This window comes from Camelus ferus, chromosome 13, assembly GCF_009834535.1.
Source record: "Camelus ferus isolate YT-003-E chromosome 13, BCGSAC_Cfer_1.0, whole genome shotgun sequence".
NCBI classification, from domain to species: domain Eukaryota; kingdom Metazoa; phylum Chordata; class Mammalia; order Artiodactyla; family Camelidae; genus Camelus; species Camelus ferus.
Genome location: NC_045708.1, coordinates 4934649 through 4957081, shown reverse-complemented (window position 1 = coordinate 4957081; position 22433 = coordinate 4934649). Strand labels below are relative to the sequence as shown.

The 22433-nt window shown below is 55.8% G+C and overlaps 1 protein-coding gene across 3 annotated transcripts in view; it reads right to left on the bottom strand.

Annotated features, from left to right (window-relative positions):
* The window catches only part of CAMTA1 (calmodulin binding transcription activator 1), an 828030-nt gene that overhangs the window by 107521 nt on the left and 698076 nt on the right, over positions 1-22433 (bottom strand). For all 3 annotated transcript variants that reach the window (XM_032495097.1, XM_032495096.1, XM_032495095.1), the window contains one exon: positions 284-437. In XM_032495097.1, coding sequence (XP_032350988.1) covers positions 284-437 — 154 coding nt within the window. The remainder of the gene's footprint in view (positions 1-283; positions 438-22433) is intronic.

Sequence of the window (22433 nt, the reverse complement as noted above, 5' to 3'; positions counted from 1 at the left end):
TCTCCCACCACCTCCCTCCCTGGACTGACACCGGGCTCCTGTCTACACCCGCAAGCACTCTTGGGTCTGCTCCTTATTGACGTGTTTTGTGCCTCTGAACCCACTTTTCTCATCTGTAATGTGGGCTGACATCCAGGTCCCGGCAGGTGTGTAGGGAGCGCGTGAGGACCGGGTGGGCGGGGTCCTTGTGAGAGCTAAGTTCACTGTCATCCGAGCGGGAAGGGGCTCCCTACCCGGGTCCCCAGGCTGCGAGGACCTGGGCCGGCCGGCCGAGCCTACTCACACATGGGCTTCAGCTGCCCGATGAGCTCCTCCTTCGTCCATTTGGCCCACTCCTTCTTGTCAGTGTTGATGGAGCAGAGGATGGGGCCGCAGGGCTTGCCGCAGTCCTCGATGGCGGGGACGTTCAGGTAGTGCACCAGGACGATGTCGGGGTTCTGGGGGGAGAGCACAGACACTGGCAGCGTGAGGCCGGCACGGGGCCCACCCAAGGTCGCCCCAGCAGTACACACGGGCTGCTGTCCCCACGCCGGACTTTCTCAGCCTTGGCACCACCGACCCCGGGAACCAGGTGCTTGTCAGTGGTGGGGCCGCCTGTGCACGGCGGGATGCTCAGCCGCGTCCCCGGCCTCCACCTGCTAGGTGCCATTAGTCCCCGCCCCTCCCCACTGGGACAACCAGACATGTCTCCTGACTTTGCTCATTCTCCCCCGGGGGACCACATTGCCCCCAGCTGAGACCCACTGCTGTACACGTGGACTGATTCTTGTGTCACCAAGGACCACGCAACAGGTCAAACATATCTCTGTCCCCACATCGCGGCCCTGCATCCACAGCTGCCCAGGAGCACCGGCCCCTGCTCCCTGCTTTACACGCATTTCCCCATTGCAGCTGGTTGGACGTCCCCACACAGGCGCCACTGCCACCCTCTTCCCAAGGGGACATGGACTTCCCAGAGTTTGAGGCACCCGCTGCTAAGGGCTGGACACCCCTGCCCTTCGGCTGGTGGTCTTCCTCCCACACAGGCAGCCCCTTCAGTACGCTCTAAGCATCACCCAGGAGGCAGCTGCCACTCAGAACCTCTGGAAACGCCTCCCTAGAAATCTCTTTGGAACTCAAGGATGGAAAGAACTCTCTGCTTGAAGACGTTGAAGGCACAGCTTTGTCCCCAAACGGTTTAATTGAACTGAGTCAGCCTCCTCCCATCAGAGTCCATTCAAAATGCCCTCTGTCACTCTCCGCTCACCACCAGCTCTGAGAGCGACACGCCCGGGGCAGCAGCTCCCTGCAAAGAGCCCAGGCCCTCCCGTGGCTTTCCGTGACCCCCCCCCGGAGGGTGAGAGATTGTTTATTGGGTCATGTCGGGCCTGACAAATTTGTTTTTTAAAAAAAGCAACCATGTCACTTTATAATGCACCTGAGTAATCCCAGAAAAACCTTCTCCCCCAGTCAGAAGTTATTTCGTGAACCATAAGGAAACATATGGTGACATATCAAGGTGCTGCAGGAGACAACGGGAAAACCACTCAGAAGGTCCCGTCCTGGGCGATTTCCCAGATCCGTCCCCTTGGCTTTTCCCACTTGGTACCGACCCCAAGTCCTGGGTGGCCAGGAGGACCCTGGGCACGGAGGAGGTGGCACTGGGTCTGCGATCACCTCTCTGCATGTGGTCAGAGCGAGAGTAATAAATGAATGTGCGACTCAATCAATGCATTCATAAAGAAAGACTCCAGGCTAAACCACGAACAGTGCAAGAAAGTACACTGGCATCATTTTAAAAGATTTTCAATCAGGGTGGAAACAGAGAGTTTTTTTTCTCGCCAACGCTTAGTTAACCAGGAAATTAAATCAACACGAACGGGAGCCTTCTCGTTAATGGCAGCTTTTCCGGATTGCGGTAATCACGCTCCTTAATAATAATGGTAATCCCTGACATCGGCGGCACCTTATTCTTCCCCAAGCACTTTCTAGCCATTATCTCACGTGGTACCCACGCGAGCCGGGGAAGCGGGCCGGGCCGGGCAGGATACCCTCCTCTGACAATGAGGCACAGTGAAGTTGTGACGCGCCCAAAGCCGGGTGCCTGGCGAGGCCCAGAGCTGGGGCCAGAAGCCAGGGTTCTGACTCTGCTTTTAGGTCCTGCCAAGACATCTGGTGGCCTCTTTTTGTTCGGTCTAAGTGCTTTCCCATCTCATATTTCACTTCCTCCTTGCGAGATGCCCAAGAGGCAGGTGGGTTGGGTAGATGTACTATGGTCATTGCCTGGGTGGGGTAGCCCAGGAGAGGTGGGTACGTACACCCGATTCCCAGCCTTGTGTTCCTTCTCAGCGACAGGCACACTGGCCTCCCTGAGAGGGAGCTCCTGCCTGAGCCTGTGGCAGTGCCAGCCACTGAGCAAGACAGAGTAAGAATCAAAGGCATGCAGGGACCAGCAGGCCACCCAGGGCTTCCTCTGATCCCAGCCCCAGGAGCTGGAGCCTGGCCCTGTGGCAGGGAGCCAGGATGTCAGCTGTCTGGGAGATGAAAGGTCTTCCGCGTCCGGCCCTACTGCCCCACAGAGCGCAGCCTGGGTGCCTGGGAAAGCTGTGGGAGGCCAGGGCAGTGGGAGGGCAGGTGGGGACCTGGGGAGCAGAGGGCAGCCCTCACCACGTACCAATACCTCCAGAACCTGAGTTCCTGCACCACAGCATCCGGACTGTCTGGTCTCAGGAAGCCCCATCCCTTCCTTCAGCTCCATTTCTGCATAACCAGCCTCCACCTACTCTTTCAGGACAGGCAAGAAGACAGGCACAAGGCTCGCCTCCTCCTCCAGGAAGCCTTTCTGGATACCTCACCCTCTATACCTCCACCACAGCAGGGTGGAGATTGGGTTTGTGTCTTAATAGTACGCCTCCTTTATCTGCTCATCCATGGGGGACAGAGCCCCGGAGCTATCACAGTGTCCGGCAATGCCTGCTGCTCATTCCTTGTCTGTAGAACTGAATTAGGTGGGCTTCAGATCTCCTGTCCTTACTCTTCCTAGACTTGTGCTGACCTGACAGCTGGTCTCCACTTTCCGTGCCTTTGAAGGGCAGGGCAGCTTCTTGGATCATGGGGTGTTCCTACGAGGCTAAGAGGCAAGACAGCTTCTTAACCTTTTCCGGGTCTAAGGCCTCTGAGAATTTGATGAAGGCTGTGACTTCTCCACTCCAAGCCCCCCAGATGCCCCAAGGCACATCAACGCCGCATTTCAGGACTTCACAGATCCAGCGCACATCTGCAGCCACTGACTTAGGGATTTGAGATCTACCGCTGCCCCCTTCAACTCAGGGTACGTGCCCGACATGTACATCCCCTTCCCGGGAGCCTCTGTTCCGGGCCTCGTGTTTTTGGTGGTCTTGTTACGATTAGGAGAAAGCCCCAGTCCCTGGTGGCCTCCAGGAGGCTGGGCTTGGGGTTAGGGAGTGCAGAAGCAGGCTGCATCATGGTTTATACCTGTAACGCAGATTATATCCCAAGGCTTGGAGTTCCTGCAGCTGAAACCCCTGAGGTGAATTTCAAGGAACAATTTCCTGGCTTGGGGCTGGTTTTAAGACACAGAGTGATTGAGGTATTTTTGGCAATTGGGGGAACCCATCACTTCTTGGCAACGTTGCAGTTTTATTCATTTGTTGTACATTTTATTGGGTGTTTCTGGCAGAAAAATATATTAGCCGGAGAGTCCCAATGTACCAGTTTCACGGAGCGCTCAGATCCTCAGGGAGCGCTGGGCTGCTGGCCGGGTGGGGCCGCCGGCTCCAGGGGACTCCACTGAGGACACGCTGTTCTGGACGTTGTCTGGAGCCAGCCTGCCTTCAGTGACCCTGGGCTGACATCCTCTGATGTTTCCCTGCGGTTTCCCACCCAGGTCAGACCTTGCGGGCTGTGGGGGTCTCATCCAGAATTTCCATGAGGACGCTAGAGGCCACCCCCTCGAAGAAAGCATGACTTTTGACATGACCACTCCCCACCTCCGAGTGTCCAGGAGGCCTGCCTAGTGTCCGGGAGGCCTGGGGGAACATCATGGGGTGGCTGTGGAGGGGAAGCTGAGGATAGATACATGCCTCAGAGAAGTTCCAGAACTTTCTAGAAAGAGCCATGAACTAGGAGACCCCCTCCTTTCCTTTTGCTGCTTTAAGCTCTTCATCTACAGATGGACACAGAGCCCCCGCCCTCCTCACCAGGCTGCCGCAGGGGCCACGACGGGGCCTTTGGGAGGTGCAAAGTCCTATGTGCACAGGGTCCTCTTCTAACCACCAGCTGCCACCAAACCCCACACCAGACAAAACCCTGGTGTTTTTCCGGAGAGAGTGGCCAGAGTTAGCTTCTAGTGGGCAGTATACCCACTGAAAACACACGCTTTCTCCGCTGACAGCCCTGTCTGTCCTGATTTTCTTCTTACTGCCGAAGGTACCCCTTCCTCTATAAACTTCGTGGCTGGGTCTTGGTCCCCCACCCGCTTGGGGCTTCATTCAGCCTCTAGGCCGTCAGCCCACCATGGTCCAAGGATTCCTCGATTTCTCTCTCCAGCCCCACCTCTCCGCTCTGCTCCCAGCTCAAGGGTCCCACTGCCCTCTGACAGCTCTCACTGGGGTCATGAAATGCCCCCCCGCTCACATGGCCAAGATTGATGTCCCCCCCGATGACCACCCCTCCACCCGGCCCACTGCAGGCTTTCCCCCAATGACAAAGGGCACCACCTCCTGCAGCAATCTGGGTCAAAGCCTTTCTTCTCTCTCTGTCTCCCTCCAATCCATCCATCACCAAGCTCCATCAGATCTCCCCACCAAGTAAGCCGGCCACCCCTCCCCTGCCCGCCCCAGACCACCCAGCCCGCGCCCCGTCCCCTGCCCTGTGGACCCTCACCTGGGTCTCCTTACTTCTTGTCTTCCCTCCCTCCCTGTCCATCTCCCAACACCAGCAGAAGTGACGCCATGGTTCCAGCAACGGCTCCCTGGCCTGCAGAGTTAAACCCACACTCCTGATGTGGCTGCAGGACCTGCCATCTGTTTCCCTCCAGTCACTCACACTCCCCTTGGCTCACCCAGCTCCAGCCACCCCCATTTCCCAAATCTGCCGTGTGCGTTCTCTCCTGAGCCGTTGTGCTCTGTGCCACCGGTTGGTGTGAGTCTCAATGCCACCCCCTCACAGACTGGGTGTTGAGAGACCCCTCAGACATGGTGCCTCCCTGCCCCCCTGCCCAGGCCCTACTGCCTTTCCATCCTTTATTTTATCTACAGCAAGCACTCACCCCCAGTTCTCACTTCTGAGCAGTTGCTAGATTTGGCCTGTTTGCCCACCCAGGACTGAGAGCTCCAGTGACCAGGTTCTGTCTTGTTCGGGGCTGGCTCTGCCCACCTGCTGAGTGCTGAGGGTGGTGACAGCTGAGCTGCCCCCAGGGCACAGGCCAATGAGCCTCCCTGGGGCACTGGCCTGGCTGGGGAGGTGGTTGGGGCAGCTGTCTCCTCTCTGGAGAACCCCCCTCCCCATCCCCAGGTGTCCTTCCTGAGGGACAGAGGGACTTGAGAGGAGAAGACCAGTGGCTGGGGGAGGAGGGGGTGTCCGCCCCCTCAGAAAGAGGGCCCAGGAGCCCTCGGTCCCTTTGTGGGAGGCTCAGCTGTTCCCTAACCCAGCTCGTCCTCAGGTCTCACCTGGCAATGTGAGGTTACATTTGCCCACCTAGTTTCAGGCCGCTGGGCCTGCCGGGCAGAGGACTGCGGGCCGGAGCTGGCGGGAGGGCATCTCCTGGAGCCTGAGTTAGAACCTGTCTCCTGAGACACCTTTTCTAGTCGGTGCTTTTCACCAGAGCCTCAGGGACAAACGGGATCCTGGGGAGCAAATGGGGGAACTTTATGTCCAGCAGCTCAGGAGGGGCTGAGAATGCTCACAGAGAGAGCGCCGGGCTGGAGTGAGACTGGCCGCCCGGCTGCAGGGCTCGGCAGGCGTGGCGGCGCCCCGCGCAGGAGGGCCTCTCAGTGCTTACCTGACCGTGAGTCTGAGCACCTCCTGGGACCTCAGTTATTCCCTGGAACACAGTTTGGGAACCACTGATAGAGCCAAGGGAAACCACCTCCCGCAGTTGCTGGAGGACAGGGGCCCACAAAGCTCCTGGGGCTCTGGGGCAGCAGGGCTCCCGGTGCCCAGGAACTGTGTCCCTTCCCCCTGGGGACCATCCCTGGCCTGGCCTGAGGCCCACTGGACGTAGAGCTGTTTACAGTGATCAGATTTGTACAGAAACCCCTGTGTTGATCAGATCCCCTGCCCCCAGGGCCCCCCCACCGAGTTTCCCTCTCCTAGCCCTGTGACCCATCCAGGGGTTGGTGGGGGGTCTTCCTTGAGGAAAGACTGGGGCTGAGGCTGAGAGGCCAGGGTGGGGGACTCTGTCTCCCCTTCCGGTGTGGGCTGTCCCTCCTGACCGGGTACCCCACGCTGCCGGGGCCCCCGTGGGAAGGCCTGGGCCCCAGGCAGCTTCCTGGTTCTGGGGCTGAGCTCGTGAAGGTGGGGGAGAGGCAGGCGGGCATGAGCGCTGGCGCTGGGGGGAGGGCAGAGGGTTTAATCTTCTTAATGACAGTGACAGGGATTTCAGGAGTGGGGACTGCTTTGAACAAGAAGCACCCCCGTTCTGCTCCTCCGCCCAGCGGTGGCGACTGTGTAGCGTCAGTGGCTGGGAAGGCAGCAGAGGAGGCGGCCGCTGCGAGGGAGAACCGATCTCAGCTCTCTGGGGGGTTAGAACCTGGGCCTGGAGGGCTGGGCCTCAGCGCAGGGCCAGGGCAGGCAGAGAGGTGGACGAAGAGCTGGAGGAGGGAGAGAAACAGACCAAGGGCTTCAGCAGAGAGACGTGGGAAGCCCAAGGGTGGGTGGGGGTGTTGCAGAGACTGGGGAGCAGTGGTGCCAAGATTGCCCCCAGGGGGCTCTGACTTCCAGCCTGAGGAGACGCCTGCGGGCCCTGTGGCTTTGGGCTCTGAGAGCTGAGGGCTGGGGTACAGGGGAGCTCACTGTGGGCAAACACCTGATCTGGCTGGGCCTCAGCGCCTTTAGGATGGGGAGACGAGGGCAAATGGCCTTAACCTTGTTGGGAGGGAGACGAGGCAGGTAAGGGGCTCGGGATGGGCCTGACCCACGGCCCACGCCCACGAGCAAGGCCACCGACATTGCCAAATTGAATGGGTCTTCACAAATTCATTTCTGGTTTGAGGATGGAGGCAGGGAGGCAGCCCAGCCTGCAGAGGGGGGAGCCGAGCACGCACCTCCCGCGAGTCAATCCCACTCCAAGGTTTGTCTGCAGAAGGTGTGGCAGTGTCACCAGAGGCCCAAGTGGCCCGGAGCAAGAGCCCTGGGACCCCATGTCCTCTTGGCCACTGCCAGCACCGGGTGCCAGGCAGCTGCATGCCGGGGGGCCCCACCGCCCCGGCCCCGGCTTCACCCCTCCATGTGGAAGGAGGGGGCGGCCCCCTTTTCTGTAGATTAAGCAGGACAGTGCCCCCAGAAGTGGCTAAAAATGCAAAAAGCTGTTGGTTTTGATAAAGAAAAATGCAGCTGCAACATCTGTTTGACTCTTGTTTGCAGCTTCATCAACGCTAAGTGTTCAATAAATCAGGGTGGCATGGCGCTCCGTTTCTTCCGTGGCTCAGTCATTAATCTCATGCCAGTTCTCATGAAAAATGAAGGAGAGAGGCTGTGTGATAGTGAAAATGTGTACATTACCCAGAAAGTCATAATAGCATGTAACAGTGCCACACACCTCCCCGCTTGCCACTGCAGGGCCCGGGGGCGGTCCTGCGCACCACCGGCCCGGGGGAGGGAGACCGAGTGGAAATCGGCATTGTTCGAGCCACAGGCCCATTCTGTGATTGCATTTGTTATATTAGCACCATTGATGCTGATCCTGAAAGCCCCACAAGCCTGAGCTTCGGAGGCAGAGCCGTCCCTGTACCTGGGTGCTTAATAAACGAGGGTAGGCACCTATAAAACAGGAGTGCAAGGCCGGCAGGAAGAAGGGCGGGATTATTAGGGAATGAATAAATGAGGAAGCCAGGCAGCTCAGGGCCGAGGGTGTCACCACACTGCAAGGCCGAGAAAAATCCTCTCGCGCGAGCTCCAGCCGCCCTGGGCGGCCTGGCACCTGTCTGTTGCCTTGGATAAAGGCATCCTGCAGGCTGCCGCCCACCTCCTGGTTTGCTCTTCCCCACCACAGACAGGAAGGGGGAACTCAGGTGCTCCCATGACCAACTGCTGCGTTTTGCCACCGTATCTGGGTGTGTGCTGGGGCTCCTGGGGCAGGGGCAGGGGCAGGACAGTGCCTGTACCCCCAGCACGCACCTCCCAGTGGGCCCTCTATTTGCAGAGGTCGCTCTCTGAGCATCAGCTGTGTGTGGGCCCCAGCTTCACGCCCCATGAAGGTTTCCTTATTTACTCCCTTCAACAACCCACGGACACAGGTGCTACTGTTACGCGTCCGAGGGATGCAGACTCACTGCTCAGGGCGCCACGGTTCAACCCAGCCCTGCGCACTAAGCCTGTGTCACCACGCCTCCCCTCCACTGGGGCCCTGGGGTCCAACGGCGGATGGGGGGTTGTGTGCCCAGTCTCGGTGCTCTGGGCAGTAGGGACCCAGAGCATCTGTGCCAGAAGGAAAACGGGTCTAGGGAGACTGGCCGGGTCATGTGGGGTGCAGGAGCTGATGGGAAGAGGGATGGGGCTGGCCTGTGATGTCCCTGTCCCCACATCTAGGGTCTGCGGTGGTCAGGACTCCCTCAGTGGTCAGGTGGGTCTGGGGGTGGGGGGTGGGGCAGCTGAGAGCTGAGCACCTGGCAATGCGGGCAGGGGATGGACCCAGGTCCCCAAAGTTGGGGACAGTTAAAGAAGCAAGAAGAGAGAGAAAGGAGGGAGAGTAGGAAGTTGAACGAGGGGCCCTGCGGCCCCCAGGATCAGGCAAAGCCAGCTGTCAGCTGCAAGCTTCCCGGCCGCCAGGCCCTGCATCACAGGCTGGGCACCCGATGCCCGCTGCAGTCCTGGGGGCAGGGGACCAGACAACCTCCCTGCTCCCTTGCCAGTGCTCAGCAGGGCAGGGAAACTGGGGTGATGCCAGGGAAAGGCTTGGGGGGCCCACGTGGGTACTCCCCTCCTGCTCCAAGGTGAGCAGATGCCGGCAGCCCTGGGGGAGCTCCCGCGGCCCCTTCAGCCGGGGGCCCTCATTAAGCCAGCGGTGGCTGGAGGGCGGCTGGGAGACTTAATTAGTTAATGTGGGTAAAGTGGTCTGAAGATGAAAAAGCCCGGGTACCTGCTGAGTGCTGCTGCTGCTGCTGTTACATAATTACCAGAATTTCCCCGTCCTGGGAATAGAGTTAAACAATTTCCACCTGGTGTGGGCTTCTGGGAACCTCCGGGAACCCCGCCGGCTTCGGGGCTGGCCTGCTCGGCCCTCTTTGGCCTACGGGTGATGAAAGGAAAACATACTAATTGCAGGGAATCATGCCCGGCACAGTCCTGGTCACCTGGGGACCGCTGAAGTGGTGGAGAATTTACTACTCTTTCCGAGCAGAGAAAGATGCCTGTGCTTAAAGAGACGCCAAGGATGCCCTTCATCCAGACTCTCTAGAAGCCTCCGAGCACATTCTCCCCAAAGGCCCCTGGCAGGCTGGGCCATCCCGGATGGATGCCGCTGGGGAGAATGTTTAATCCTGCAGCAAGACCCTGTGGCCCCAGCGCACCTGTGGGGCAGGTGTACAGACACGTTTCTGGACGGATACGTGGAAGCCATGAGATTCATGCAGGCTCAGGGCCAGGCCTTGCCTGACTTAAAACTGTTATAAATGATCTGGGGGAAGAAATGCACAATAAAATCTCCACGTTTGCAGAGGACACTAAACTTCCGTGGGCGACGAAGCGCCAAGTCATTTGTGATCAGTCTTGAGAGGATCTCGTGAGGTCGTATTTAGTGGGTGCAAAGTGACAGATGGAGCCCAGGGTGGGTGAGGCACAGAGCAAGGCGCTCGGGAAAAGTAAAACAAATTGCTCGTGGAGGCTGGCGGGCTTGAGTTGCCCCTGGTTAACTCAGGGAGCCCCCTGGGTTTCCCGGAAGCCACTGTCCAAAGTTGTTGCTGGGGCCAGGAAGCACCATGCCTGGAGACGGGGCACACTGACGGGAGGTGGAGGTGCGCTGCAGGGTGGGGGCGGCGGGGGGCTCTTCATCACAAATCTTGATCTGGCCTAGTGAGTGCCGGGGCAAGGCTGGGATCCGAGGAGGAGGGCTGGGTGGCCCTGGGGGAAAGTGTGATAAGGATTTTTCTGTCCAGAAAGACAAAGCTGGGAAGAAACGTGATTCAAGTCTTTCAAGTCAGAAAAAGGAGAAGGTGAATGGATGGTTTTTTTCTCTCCAGATCCCCGAATATTGAGACTGTGGGTCCCCACCTGGAGCTCAGGGAAGTAATTTTAGCACAAACTCTGAACAGCAGGCCGTTAACATATGAGATTCATTATCCCCAGGGAGACATGTGCTGAAAAATAGAAATCGTTTCTTTAAATGGGCGACATTAGTTCCCGGATGGCTGATGTGTAAGGAGTTACGGAAGGAGGTCAGGATGTCGGGGGCCATCTCTCTCTGGTACCCAGACCCAGGAGGGACCATGAATCTCAGTGCCCCTACTGGGCCAGCTCCAGGCTGGGAGTGTCGACGTGGGGTTCATTGCCTGTGTTACCTGCTTGCCAGGCACTTGCCAGGGATACAGGGGGCTGTCGCCCTGCTGTTGGCGGAGACTGAGCAGGGATGAGATCGCTGGTTTGTCTCCTGTTTGTCGTCTGCTCTCACCTTGAACTCATTTTTGACGTTAGAAATCACGGCAAGAGTGCTCAAAACAGCCCTGGGATGAGAAGCCTTGGACCTTCTGCTGGGACACAGCGCTCGGGATGGAATGAACTGTGCTGGGGGTGTACAGCCCTGGCCCCGCAGGATGGGGGGAGGCAGCTAGGGCTGGCGGCAAGGCACCTGGTGATTAGCTGTCAGAGGGCTGCAGCCCCACTCCCCATCCTCCTCTCCTCTCCTCTCCCAGGAGCCAAATCCACGGGCCACACCACGCCCTCTCACCAGCCTCAGAGAGGCCCTGCCTGTGGCTTAGACTGGCCATGTCCTCCTGGGAGGCTGGAGGCCAAGCCGCTGCCCTCCCGTCCCTGCCCCTCCCTCTCCAAGGATGGGCACCTTCGTCTTGCTCCCGGGCGGCTGTGCCTGTTCAGAGCCCTGCCCCATTAGGCAGTGAGTCAGCCCCATCAGATGCCAATGGCCCCAAACAGTCATCCAGGCGTCTCCAGAGTGACTGATGTGCTCTGGAACCTTTCCTGTCCATCTGCTCCTCACAACAGCTCTGGAGGAAGCTGGACCAGCACCCCCACCGGCCACACGAGCCCCCTCTGACTGGGGTGCCATGTGATCTGCTCTCTGCCACCCGGTTAACGGGAGGCAGAGCTGGATGTGACTCCAGTGCATTTGGTGCTCTTATGGTAAGAGGATCCAAACGTTCTTTAGGGAACAAACCAGTCCTCCTCGACTAGGTCCAAAGACGGAGCATGTGACTCAGGCTGGCCAATCAGGGCCCTCCGTTCTCTGGGCTATGGTGATTGGCTACGAGCCCCAACCAGAGGCAATCAGAGTTAATCCCTGGACTTGGCTGGAGACCCTGGGGGGCAGGGACGCTGTTTCCTGCTGGACCTGAATCTGGGATGGTGAAGCCTAGAGCTCTTGGAAGCCACCTCTTGCCAGCACATGGAGCCCAGCAAGGGAGCCACATGGAGGAGGCAGAGCTGAGGGAAGGAAGCCATAAGCCGCCACACCATTGGTTGAACCCCTGGATCCAGACACGCCTGAAGCCAGATACCTCGAGACTTTTCAGTAACTCGAACCCCCAAATCTCCTCGTATCCTGAAGCCAGTTCAAGTTGAATTTTCTGTTGCATCAACCAAGAGCCCTAACTCCTAAACGGACCATCTGTCTTCCTTTTGCTAAGCCAGTACTGTCTCCACGACATGATTCAGACTGTCCTCTGGTTACCACAACAACCACTATCACCATGGTTACTGAGAGCTACCATCTATTCAGCACCTGTGTGTTCTGGTGCTGGGTGCTGAGTGCTTCACAGACCTCAGCACATTTGACCCCCACGAGGTGGGACTGGTTGTCATCATCTCTACTTTCCACCTAAGGAACATAAAGTGAGAATTAAGCAGCCCGCACAGCCCCCTCCTGAGCCTAGGTCTGTCTGATGAGGAAAGTGATGGGGAGCAGGGTGGTCCAGAGCTGTGCTCTGGATTCAGCCATCTGGGCTTGAGTCTGGGTTCCACTGCTTCCCAGCTGCTGAGCCTCAGGCAAGCACACCTCTGTGCCTCAGTTTTCTCATCTGTAAAATGGAGAGAATAATAATACCCACCCAAGGAAGCTCTTGTGAAGACCGAATGAGATAAGGCGTTTGAACAGTGCCTGGCACATAGTAAACCTTCAGACCTGCCAGGGTTTACTCACGACTGACCTCTCAAACCAACGTTACTTTGTCTCACAACTTTGCTACAGATAAAGTTTCTCTAAGACCTCACAGAACTTGGGACAAAATCAAATTAATTCAGACATTGCTTATTTGGGAAGTATAATTTTTGCTGGGAGCCCACCGAGGCAAAGTTGAGGAATTCTTTTCAAACATTGAAGAAGCATCTTTACAACACTCAAGCCATCGGCAGGGGTTTGGATGCATGAACCCTAGTCATTCTTGTCCAGATCTCTGAGACAATTCTCACCTATCTTCTAAGTGCTGGAAGGAAACAAAACCACACCTCTCGACAAATATTTTGTCATGTAAGTGTCCATGAATTCAAAGAGATACCTGCCCCACCCCCATCCTGCCACATCGCTGGACTGTGTGGGATTCGCCTGGACCACCGGGGTCACGTCTAGTCCTCAGGCGCATGGTACAGGTGTCAGGTGACTGGCAGGTCCTTGGGGAGCCCCGGGCCTCTCAAACTCTTCCCTAATAATCACCGCTCACCTCCTCATCTGGATGCTGTACGTATTTTAATCTGTGCAGGAAAGATCCTCAAGGGTCCTGCAAATCATAGGCCTCCTAAGCTTGCCTGCATAGTCCTCTTAGAACAGGGGGTGATAGAGGTCGGGGGAACTTGGGGGTCATCCCGGCCAACTTATCCACCTACTTCCATTTCCAACTGGGAAAACTGAGCCAAAAGAGGACATAGCTTGTCTAGTGTCTCCCAGGGGACAGGGAAAAAGTGAGGTCAGGGAGCCCCACTCCCCCACTCTGCCGGCATCCCAGCTCTGCCCACTTCCAGGGGTTCAGATGCTCCTGAAGCATTCCCTTGCTGTGCAGAGAGGATGTGCAGAGGGGCAGAGTGGGCTGCTGTTCACCAGCGTGGCCCTCACAGTCAGGCTGGCTTCCGGCCACCGTCCCCTTTTGCAACCGCGAAGTGACTAGGCTCCCGAGATCTCAGTGGGCTCATTCAGCGTCCTCCTGGTGGTAGTGGGGGCGGGGCAAGTGCTCTAAGCAGGGAAGTCCAGGCCGCTGGGACCTGGGCCACCCTCCCGTGTTGTGCGGGAGCATCTGGGGAGCCCCTCCACTAAATCCTGGTAAAGACATAAACCCCAAAGCTCTCCCTTGACTGATGCACGGGCCACCGTGGGGGCAGCGGGGGACGACTGGCGCCTGGCCCTTCAAGCATCTATGGGATTTTCATGCCCTGGCAACTGTGACGGGGAGATTCGGGCAATTGTTTTAGAGGGAATCATGATTAAATTGGGCCGTATGTTTTTTTAATGTGTTCCCCAGTTCCTCTTTAATACCTTGGTGGGACAAGATAAAGTGTAATCACTGAAGTAATTGTGGCACTCAACAGTTTATGTCTTGAAAGAGTGACTGGGGGTTAACAAAGCCACGGCAGGGCGAGGTTTGGATTAGAAATTACAGTTTTTCTTTTTGTTATTTTCTTTTTAGAGTCCTCTTTATCTTCCTTCTTTCTCCAGTGGCTCCTGGAGCTCGCTGATAACCTGTGAGCCTCCTGGGGTGATAACTGGGCCTGCCGTATTAAGGACAGAGGCGAACTGCGGCCACCTTCTCTGCAGAGCTGCTGCGGCGGGGCACCCCGCTCTCCAGAGATGCCAACTTGTCCCTTGCAAGCAATGCCAACTTGTCCCCCAAACCCGCAGGGCCCCGGCACCCTGAATCCCAGCATCCATTAGGACCTGATCTCTGCAGCCGCGTCCTGAGACCACCGGCGGCAGCCAGGCGGTGGGCCTGACCAATGGTGCTGGCCCCTGGCACACAGCACAGGAATGTGAGCGCATCCCCTCCACAGCTCCTGGAATCGTCCCCTCTCCTGGCAGATGCTAAAGGCACCTTGAGGCAGAGGGCTGTGGCCCACAGGGTGCTGAGGACCCCCGTCCCTCTTTGGATGGCTTGATAGAGAGTCCTGGGGCCCTCCAGCTTCCTCTGGGCATCCCTACGCATCGTCCTTAGAGACCAGGACGCACATCTGTCAGTGGAGGCAGAATGGAACCACAGACCTGGGAAACACGAGCATGATGGCAGGTCCACGGCTCCCAGGGTGCTCCAGTCTGAGGCACCGCTAATGCCGGTGGAGCAGAGGGAAGGCAGAAACGTGGGCAGGGCGAGGCTTTTCTCTCTGCCCCCGAGACCCCTGCCCTGCTCTGGTCCTCATCGCCTGACCCATGCAACCTGGCAAAGCCTTCCAGCTGTCTCCGTGCCTCAGAGCCAGTCCCCCCCATCTGACTCTCAGAGCCATTTCCCCAAAACCCAGCTCTGATGGCGCCGTCCGCTGCTAAGCTGCATTGGCTCCTCATTTCCCGTGAATTCAACTCACTCCGGACAACAAGGCCTCCACCATCGGCCAGATCTCCCGAGTACCATCCTCACATCCTCTGGGTCAGTCCTCGGGCCCGCTCTGCCCACTCTGCTCCCGAGGAACAGGGTTCCCGCCCATCTCAGCAAGTTCCCACTCCACCCACTGGTGACCCTGCACTGACGCCACACTGTCCTTGAAGCTTCCCCTAAACCTTCCAACCAAAAATAACTCTGGACTCCCAGAGCAGCCCTCTACCTCTTTTTGGGGGGAGGGGGAGGTAACTAGGTTTATCTTATTTATTTATGTTTGGAGGTGGTACTGGGAATCGAACCCAGGACCTCATGCATGCTGAGCATGCGCTCTACCACTTGAGCTACACCCTCCCCATGGCCCCCTGCCTCTTGCAGCTGGTCCTGCCCCCTCTCTCTGATCTTCAGGCTGAGTCTACACTCTGGACACCAGGCTTATCTGCACCAACATGGATGGGCTTGGAGGGCATTCTGCTCAGTGAAATAAGTCAGACGGAGAAAGACAAACACTGCATGTTCTCACTTATACGTGAAACCTAAAACACCAACAAACTAGCGACTGTACCAAAAAAGCACCAGACTCACAGATACAGAGGACAAGCTAGTGGTTATTGGTGGGGGGAGGAGTGGGGGCAAAATAGGGGGAGGGGATTAAGAGGTACCAACTACTATGATAAAAATAAATAAGTTACAAGAATATATTGTTCAGCACAGGGAATACAGCCAGTATTTTACAATAACTATAAATGGAGTATAATCTTTAAAAATTGTGAATCACTATGTTGTACACCTGAAACTTATATAATATTATAAATCAACTATACCTCAGTTTAAAGCAAATAAACACCAGGCTTCCTGAGAGCAGAGTCTGCGACAGAAGGAAAGTCAGCCCCTGGTGGGCGGCCAACAGGTGTTGACTGACTCAACGGCTGGTTGACCACATCTGCCCCTGGGGTGGTGGCGGGTGGGGATGCGCAGCCTGGGCTGGTTGGGGGCGGGAGAGCCCCGTGTGCTGGGGCCGGCTGCGCCCTCGGGGCAGAGCGAGCACGTCAGTGGTGTGGCTCAGGCACCCACCGCCGCCGCTACCCTGTCCCTCATCGCTCCTGCCATTGCTGGGGCAGGTGCCGGCCTTCTGGCTACTTCTGCATGTGAGCGGATTTGCCTCTTCCTTTCAACGTGAAAGCAGAGCCACACCTGCCGACTTGTGCCCACCTCTACACAACCCCCCACCCCACCTTGGCCTTTGGACTGTCACACTAAACCGTGGTCACCCTCTCCCTATCAGCTCAGGGGGTCCCAGAAATCTAGAAGCAGAGTTCTGGGTCACCATTGCCAATGGACAAACAAGGCCATCACCTCTGGGGGTGCACACACACCCCCATACACACCACACACTACATACACCCCCACCCGCACACCCCCCCATCACACATATATACACACACCACACACACATATCACATACCACACACACACACACACACACACACACACACACACAGAGTCAGTTGTGAGGCCCGCGGCTCCCTCTCCTCGTTTGTTTTTAGGACTCACGGCTTCCTTGAAGCTGAGAAGACAGACGCTGGGCTGAGGAACCTGGCACCCGCCCAGGGAGACTGGGACGCCCATGTTTGCAAAGAAAGCAGTTTGTGAAGTGTGAAGAAATCAGAACAGCGCGGTTCAAAAACTGTGTTTAAATTTCACTCAAAATGTTCTATTTTGCGTGAGGGATGGAGTCCCTTTAGAAAAACACTGGCTGGCGTCCGTGAACACCGTTGCTATGGAGCCATTAAGAGGCGTTAGCTGCCCAGGGACGGCAATTAATTCTGGTGGTTGCAGGTAAGCCAAGCCAGTGGCTCCTTACGAAGAAAGCTGCCGGGAGGGGGAGGCTACAAGGCAAAAGCTGAAAAAGTGCCTCTTCTGATCCAGGGTTTCCGACTTACAGGAGCAAGTTGCCTTTCTTAGCAGTTTATTCAGGCTTCCTTGCTGTCTAGGGCAAAGGATGCACGTCCTTGGAGCCCACAGAAGACACGGCTCCTCTCCAGTTACTGTGAGAGGAGGAGGCCCCAGCTCCCCCAGGCCCCAGCTGGGTGCCCCAGGGGAGTTCCATCCCGAGAGGAACAGCTTCTCTCTCTACAGAATGGGGTGACCTCAGTGCTTACTTCAGTGTGTTCACGCCTTCATTTACTCACTCCTTCAACATATGTTTAACAAGAGTCATGACCTGCCCGGAGCTGGTCCTGGTTCGGAGTCCACGGGAGACAAGACTAAGTGTCTTGCTCTCAAAAAGCACGGGAAAGATAAACTAGAAATATTCGAAGAAAGGAGCGGTGCCTTTGAAGAGTGCCGGGTGCTATGCGCATAAAAAAAGACCCAGTGATGCGTGAGGGTGGCTGGTGGATGGGTGAGGGTGGCTGGGGAATTTGACCAGGAAACTCCCTCTGAGGAGTTGACCTGGGGCTGGGCCAGAAATGCTGAGAATCTAGCCATCAGAAGGTCTGGGGAAGCAAGGATTTAGGCACAGGGAGGTGTGGAAGGAAGAGCCTAGGGCAGCTCAGGCCCTTGGGGAGCAGTCAGGAAGAAAGCCTCTAGAAGATGAAATGGAAGTTCAGCCTGAGAGCAGAGCGTTGGACCCGGGGAGGGCCACCTTCCACGAGGGCGGCTCTGGGTCTGTCTGCTCCCCCGGGGTCCAGCCGGTGCCTGGCCCCGAGCTGGGCTTGGTTAATATCTGCTGATAAGCAACGCAGTCCAGGAGCATCCTAATGCTGAAGGAGCCTCCACCTTGAACTTAAGATTCAGTCTCTCAGTGAAAGAAAAACCTTCACATTTTGAGATCAAATCACCTGGAAAGGCTTATACCGGCAGCCAAGACTCAGCACAGGTGAAACATACCATTTTCCCCATTAGTAAGAAAGTTACCAAAGTTTACCTTGCTCAAGTCTTGTTCTGATAAAAATTTTGTTTTGTTGGCTATTTGTTGACTGAAGACATAAAAGATGGGTTATAATTAAGTCAGCTGGTTTCAGTAGCAGGTTATTAATTTTGGAGTTAAATTAAGATAGAAAAAGTGCAATCTGTTATCTTGCCGTCAGCCAGATGATAGAAGGAACTTGGATTTGGAATCAGATCTTGGCTCAAACCCCACCTGGGCCACTTTAAATGCTGTGTGATCCTGGGCAAGTTGCTTAACCTCTCTCAGCCTCATATCCCTCACCTGCAAAACAGCAATCACCCCGCCTTCCTGACAGGGTCGTGGTGGGAATCCAATGAGAAAATAACAAAGGGACCCCCACCTCAGTTCCCAGCAAGTAGAAGCCACTCAGTCACTGACGAACCAATCACAAGGAAACCAGTCTCCGCCCCTCTGCCTCCCACACCTCCAGGGTCATAACTGAAAGAGGCAGGTCTTTGCAGTGCGTCTTCAGAGGCAAATAACTTCCTATTTGACAGCTGCTTCTGTAAAACCAAAGCTTTACGTGACTCTAATGTCACACGAAGTCACCCCGCAGAAGGTGCCTTGCTTTGTCCTTAGCATATTCCCTCTAGAGGCGCAGAGGCGCCAAGATGTGGCAGAGCTGAACTGGTGCCTGGAATTTTGCAACAAACCGCGGCCAAGTGAAAAATCAAAGTGACCTTCTCAGAAGTGACGGTCCCATGCACGGCCAGCTTCCTGCCCGCTCCCCATTACTTAATGGCACAGACATCCCCTGCCTTTTCCAGGAGGCTTCCAGAAGGGCCAGCACAGCACGTGGCACCCCCACCCCACCCCCTCTCCCCTTGTTAAATACATTCCTGTGGATGGAGGGTGTGGAGCTGTCACTACTGGGCAGAGGCACCTGACAGGAAATTAATCTCTTAGTTTCTTATCCTCTTTGAGGAGAGCATCTCTACTCAGCAGTGTTGCCACAAGGTTGACCCGGGCTTCTAGCAATTTTAATACAGGAGATTGGCCCCAAAGCCTGATGCACCGTCTCTCTCGCCACCTTCTCAAGCTGCCACCTGGCTCAGCAAGTGTCTCTGGAGCGACTGAAAAATTCCTGGCACCCAAGACCGCAGCCCCCGATGAAGATTCTGATGCTGACAGGTGACAGTGACAAGAGATTCTGGCTGTGGTCTGTCACTCGGAAATGAAAGGGCCCTGGGGCTCTCCAGGGCCCGCCGTGGTGGTCCTCGCAGAGCCCTTGGCTGCTCTTGGACCGGCAGCCCCTCTCCTCATGGCCATCTCCCTCTGGCCGCCCCTGTAGAGAGCCTCGTTCCCTTGGTCGGCCCCTGCCCTGCCCCGTCGGTCCTCCAGCCCGAGTCAGGGCTCCACTGCCTCTTGTGGATTTTTGCTTCCTCCACTGGTCCTGCTCTTCCCATCATGAGACGGAACTTGACAGAATCCATTTCTGACCCTGACCTTTCTCTGGCTGCTTCGCTTCCCTCCCGCTCCACCTTCTCCAGCCCCATTCATCTTGCATCTGTCCTCAGGGTGCCTCCTCTGACCTTCCCACCTCCGCATCTCTCCTTCCCACCTTCTCTTGTCCAGGGACACTTTGGCTTGGTCTGTACAGTCAGGTTCAATTTCTTAAGCAAAACCTTTGAATCTCTCTGACCAGCTCTTGAATGTCTTTGTTCCCTGGCCGAGAATGAGCTGATCTCAGCCCCAGCCAAGGTTTGCCTGGAGGGCCTCAGGCTCTAAATCATCTTCTCTTCTCAGTCCCAGACCTTCCCTCCCACCCCCTCTCTCCTCGCTTTTACCTCTCTCCTTCCATTTATGGAGTACCTACCAGGTGAGGGCTGGGCATGGCTACAGGGAGGCTAAACAGGGCCCTGCTCTCCAAATGTTTATAGTCTCCCAGGGAGATACTCATGTGAAACAAGGCTGAGTGAAATATATTCTTTTTTTTTTTTTTTTTTTGCCAGAGGCAAGAGAAAGGTCTGTGGGAGAAGGGGAAAGAGAGGGTGATGACTGGTTCTGTGTTTCCCAGCTTCCTGTCATGTCTAGTTGGGAAGCCATCCTCCTTTCTCCCTTCCCCCAGGGAGCAAAGCAGCATGGGAATATCTGGATGCAAGCCGTATTTAAATACAGTTTCTCAACCTCACAAGTGGAGACATCGGGGACTGGAGAATTCTTTGTTATGGAGAGCTGTCCTGTGCACTGGAAAATATTTTAGCAGCATCCCTGGCCTCCAAGACTCAAGTCAGGAGCATCTCAGAATGGTGACAACCAAAAATGTCTCCAGACATTGCCAAATGTCCCCTGGAGAGCAAAACTGGCCCTGACTGAGAGTCCCTGGGCTACACAGTGACCCCAGGTCCAGCCCACTCTCCAGGTGCCACGTTGTTCAACTTTCAAGACTCCAAAAGGGATGCGGGAGAGTCAGACTTCCTTAGAGGGAACTTAGCAGTGTTAGGGCTAGTTCTGGTCTGTTCTGGGGTTTGTTTGAGTGTTACTTTTGGTTTCTTACACGTACATTTCCTTGTGTTTAACGGTTAATGAGTGTTAAGGAGCTTTACAGTGGATGCTGCTGGGTTATCGACTGGCATTTATTCCCCACCAAAATCCATTCCTCCCCAGCATAGCCAGCCACCATGAGCCTGGGGGAGGGGCCAAAGTGGGGGCAGGATGGGCCCTACCAGCCAAGTGCTTTCCCACTCCCCTCAATGCGGATTGTTATGAATGAGTATATGACCCAGTTCCAGCTAACAAGGCAAGAGGAGTGTGAGAGTTTCCAGGAGAGGGTTTCTCACCGGCAGCTGCTGCAGGAGACCCCATCCTTTTTTCCCTTCCAGCACATTTGTGGGTAGACGTGAACTTGAACTTGCTGCAGTCATCCTGCTGCCAGCAGGAGCACGATGCTAACCCTAAGCCCACACTCTCTCCGACCTTCCTTGTAGGTGACATCAGATTCCTTATTGCTGGCAGATTCCTCAAGCCAGTCTGAGCTGGGGCAATATCCCTGGGGTGGGAATATCTTGCTTGGCATCATTTGGTAGAGATGATAGAAGGCTGGGCGGAGGGGAGAGGCTGAATTGTGGCTTTCCTCCCAGAGAACCAGCTCTCACAGCCCACCTCTTCATGCAGCGAAGCCCGCTGCTTTGGGGGGCTGGGGAGGGTTGCAGCACACAGCCTCAGTTGCTCCCTCAGCTCCAGGCTCCCTAAAATCCGCTGCCACTGTCTGCATCAGCTTGAGATGCAAATTTCCTAAGCAAATTTGACTGAATCCTTTATTTCTCTTCCTGATGCCTAATCCAGGATCAGGTGAAGAGACAGGAAAATAAAACCCTTTCTAGAAGAAATGGATGGCTCTAAATTGGAGCCCAAATAACATAATAGCTTTTGAACCGACATTTGCAATTGGGCTGAGCAAATCTAATTCAGTATCAAAGGAAGAAGGAAGTATTTTAATTATCTCATTCTCATAATGGGAGAAGAAACTGGTTCCGTGGGAGGTAAACACCCTAAGCCACAAGGTTTCCCCGTAAATTACGATGCCCAACTTGAGCTGACAAGGAGAGGAGACGCTTCTTCCTGTTTGATGGCGTTCCCTGACGTGTGGCCTTTTACTATAGCCATAAAAAGGCAGTAAATTAGGAAGGCGCTATAAAATATCATCGGAACCAACTGGGATCAACCATGAGAAGCCAAATTTCCAGCCAAAGCCTTGAAAATGAGGGGAACATGAACAGCATAAAGCCAGGTCCCAGGGCAGAGAGAAAGCCGGACGTCACTTCCAAAGGCGCGGAGCTCTGAGTCTGGAGCCACACACAGAGCAGGATGAGAGGGGGTCACAGAACTGGGAGGAGAGGGCTACCCCCACCACCAGAAATGGTCCTCTCTGGGCGGGGGGAGCTGCTTAGGACTGAGAGGCAACTTGGGCTGAGATGCCATCTTCCTATTTACTGCTCAGCTAATGCTTTCCTGAGTTACTATGTGCCAGGTGCTGAAAGTGTTGAGATAGAAAAGAGAGTCCCTGTGCCCCACAGGGTCCAGTGGGGCAGATGGATGATGTGTCAACTGTACAGTCTGATAAGATGAAGGTTAGCTTAGAAGACAGTGAGGGATGATGGTGCTGATCCCGTTGGTGCTACAATGGAGCAATGCCTGGCTGCTCGGGGAGCCCCACATCTTGCAAGCAGCCTCAGGTCCATCTGAACAATTCAGGAACACCTACTCTGTAGCATGGGGTAGGGCTGAGTTCTTGCCTGGCCAGTGCTAGTGAGAGCGAATGTTTATCTGGGCCAGGCTCTGGGCTGCAGGCTTCATATGCCTTCCTGCACTGAACTCCACTTCACAGCTGAGGAGATGGGCTCAGGGAACCGAGGCAACCTGCTTCTGGTCACAGTTTCATGTTAGAGATACAAGACCTTGAACTCAGAGCAACCTTGTTTCGCTCTGACCAGCTGGGCTCCTACGCTGGGTGGGAGAATGGTGGAAACTCTTGGCTCTCCTCTTGTTGGACTATTTCACAATTAAGAAGACTTCAGACCTAAGAGTAAATTTCTCTGAGGAACACAGATTTTGGTTCTTTGGAAATAAGTGCCTTAGACATC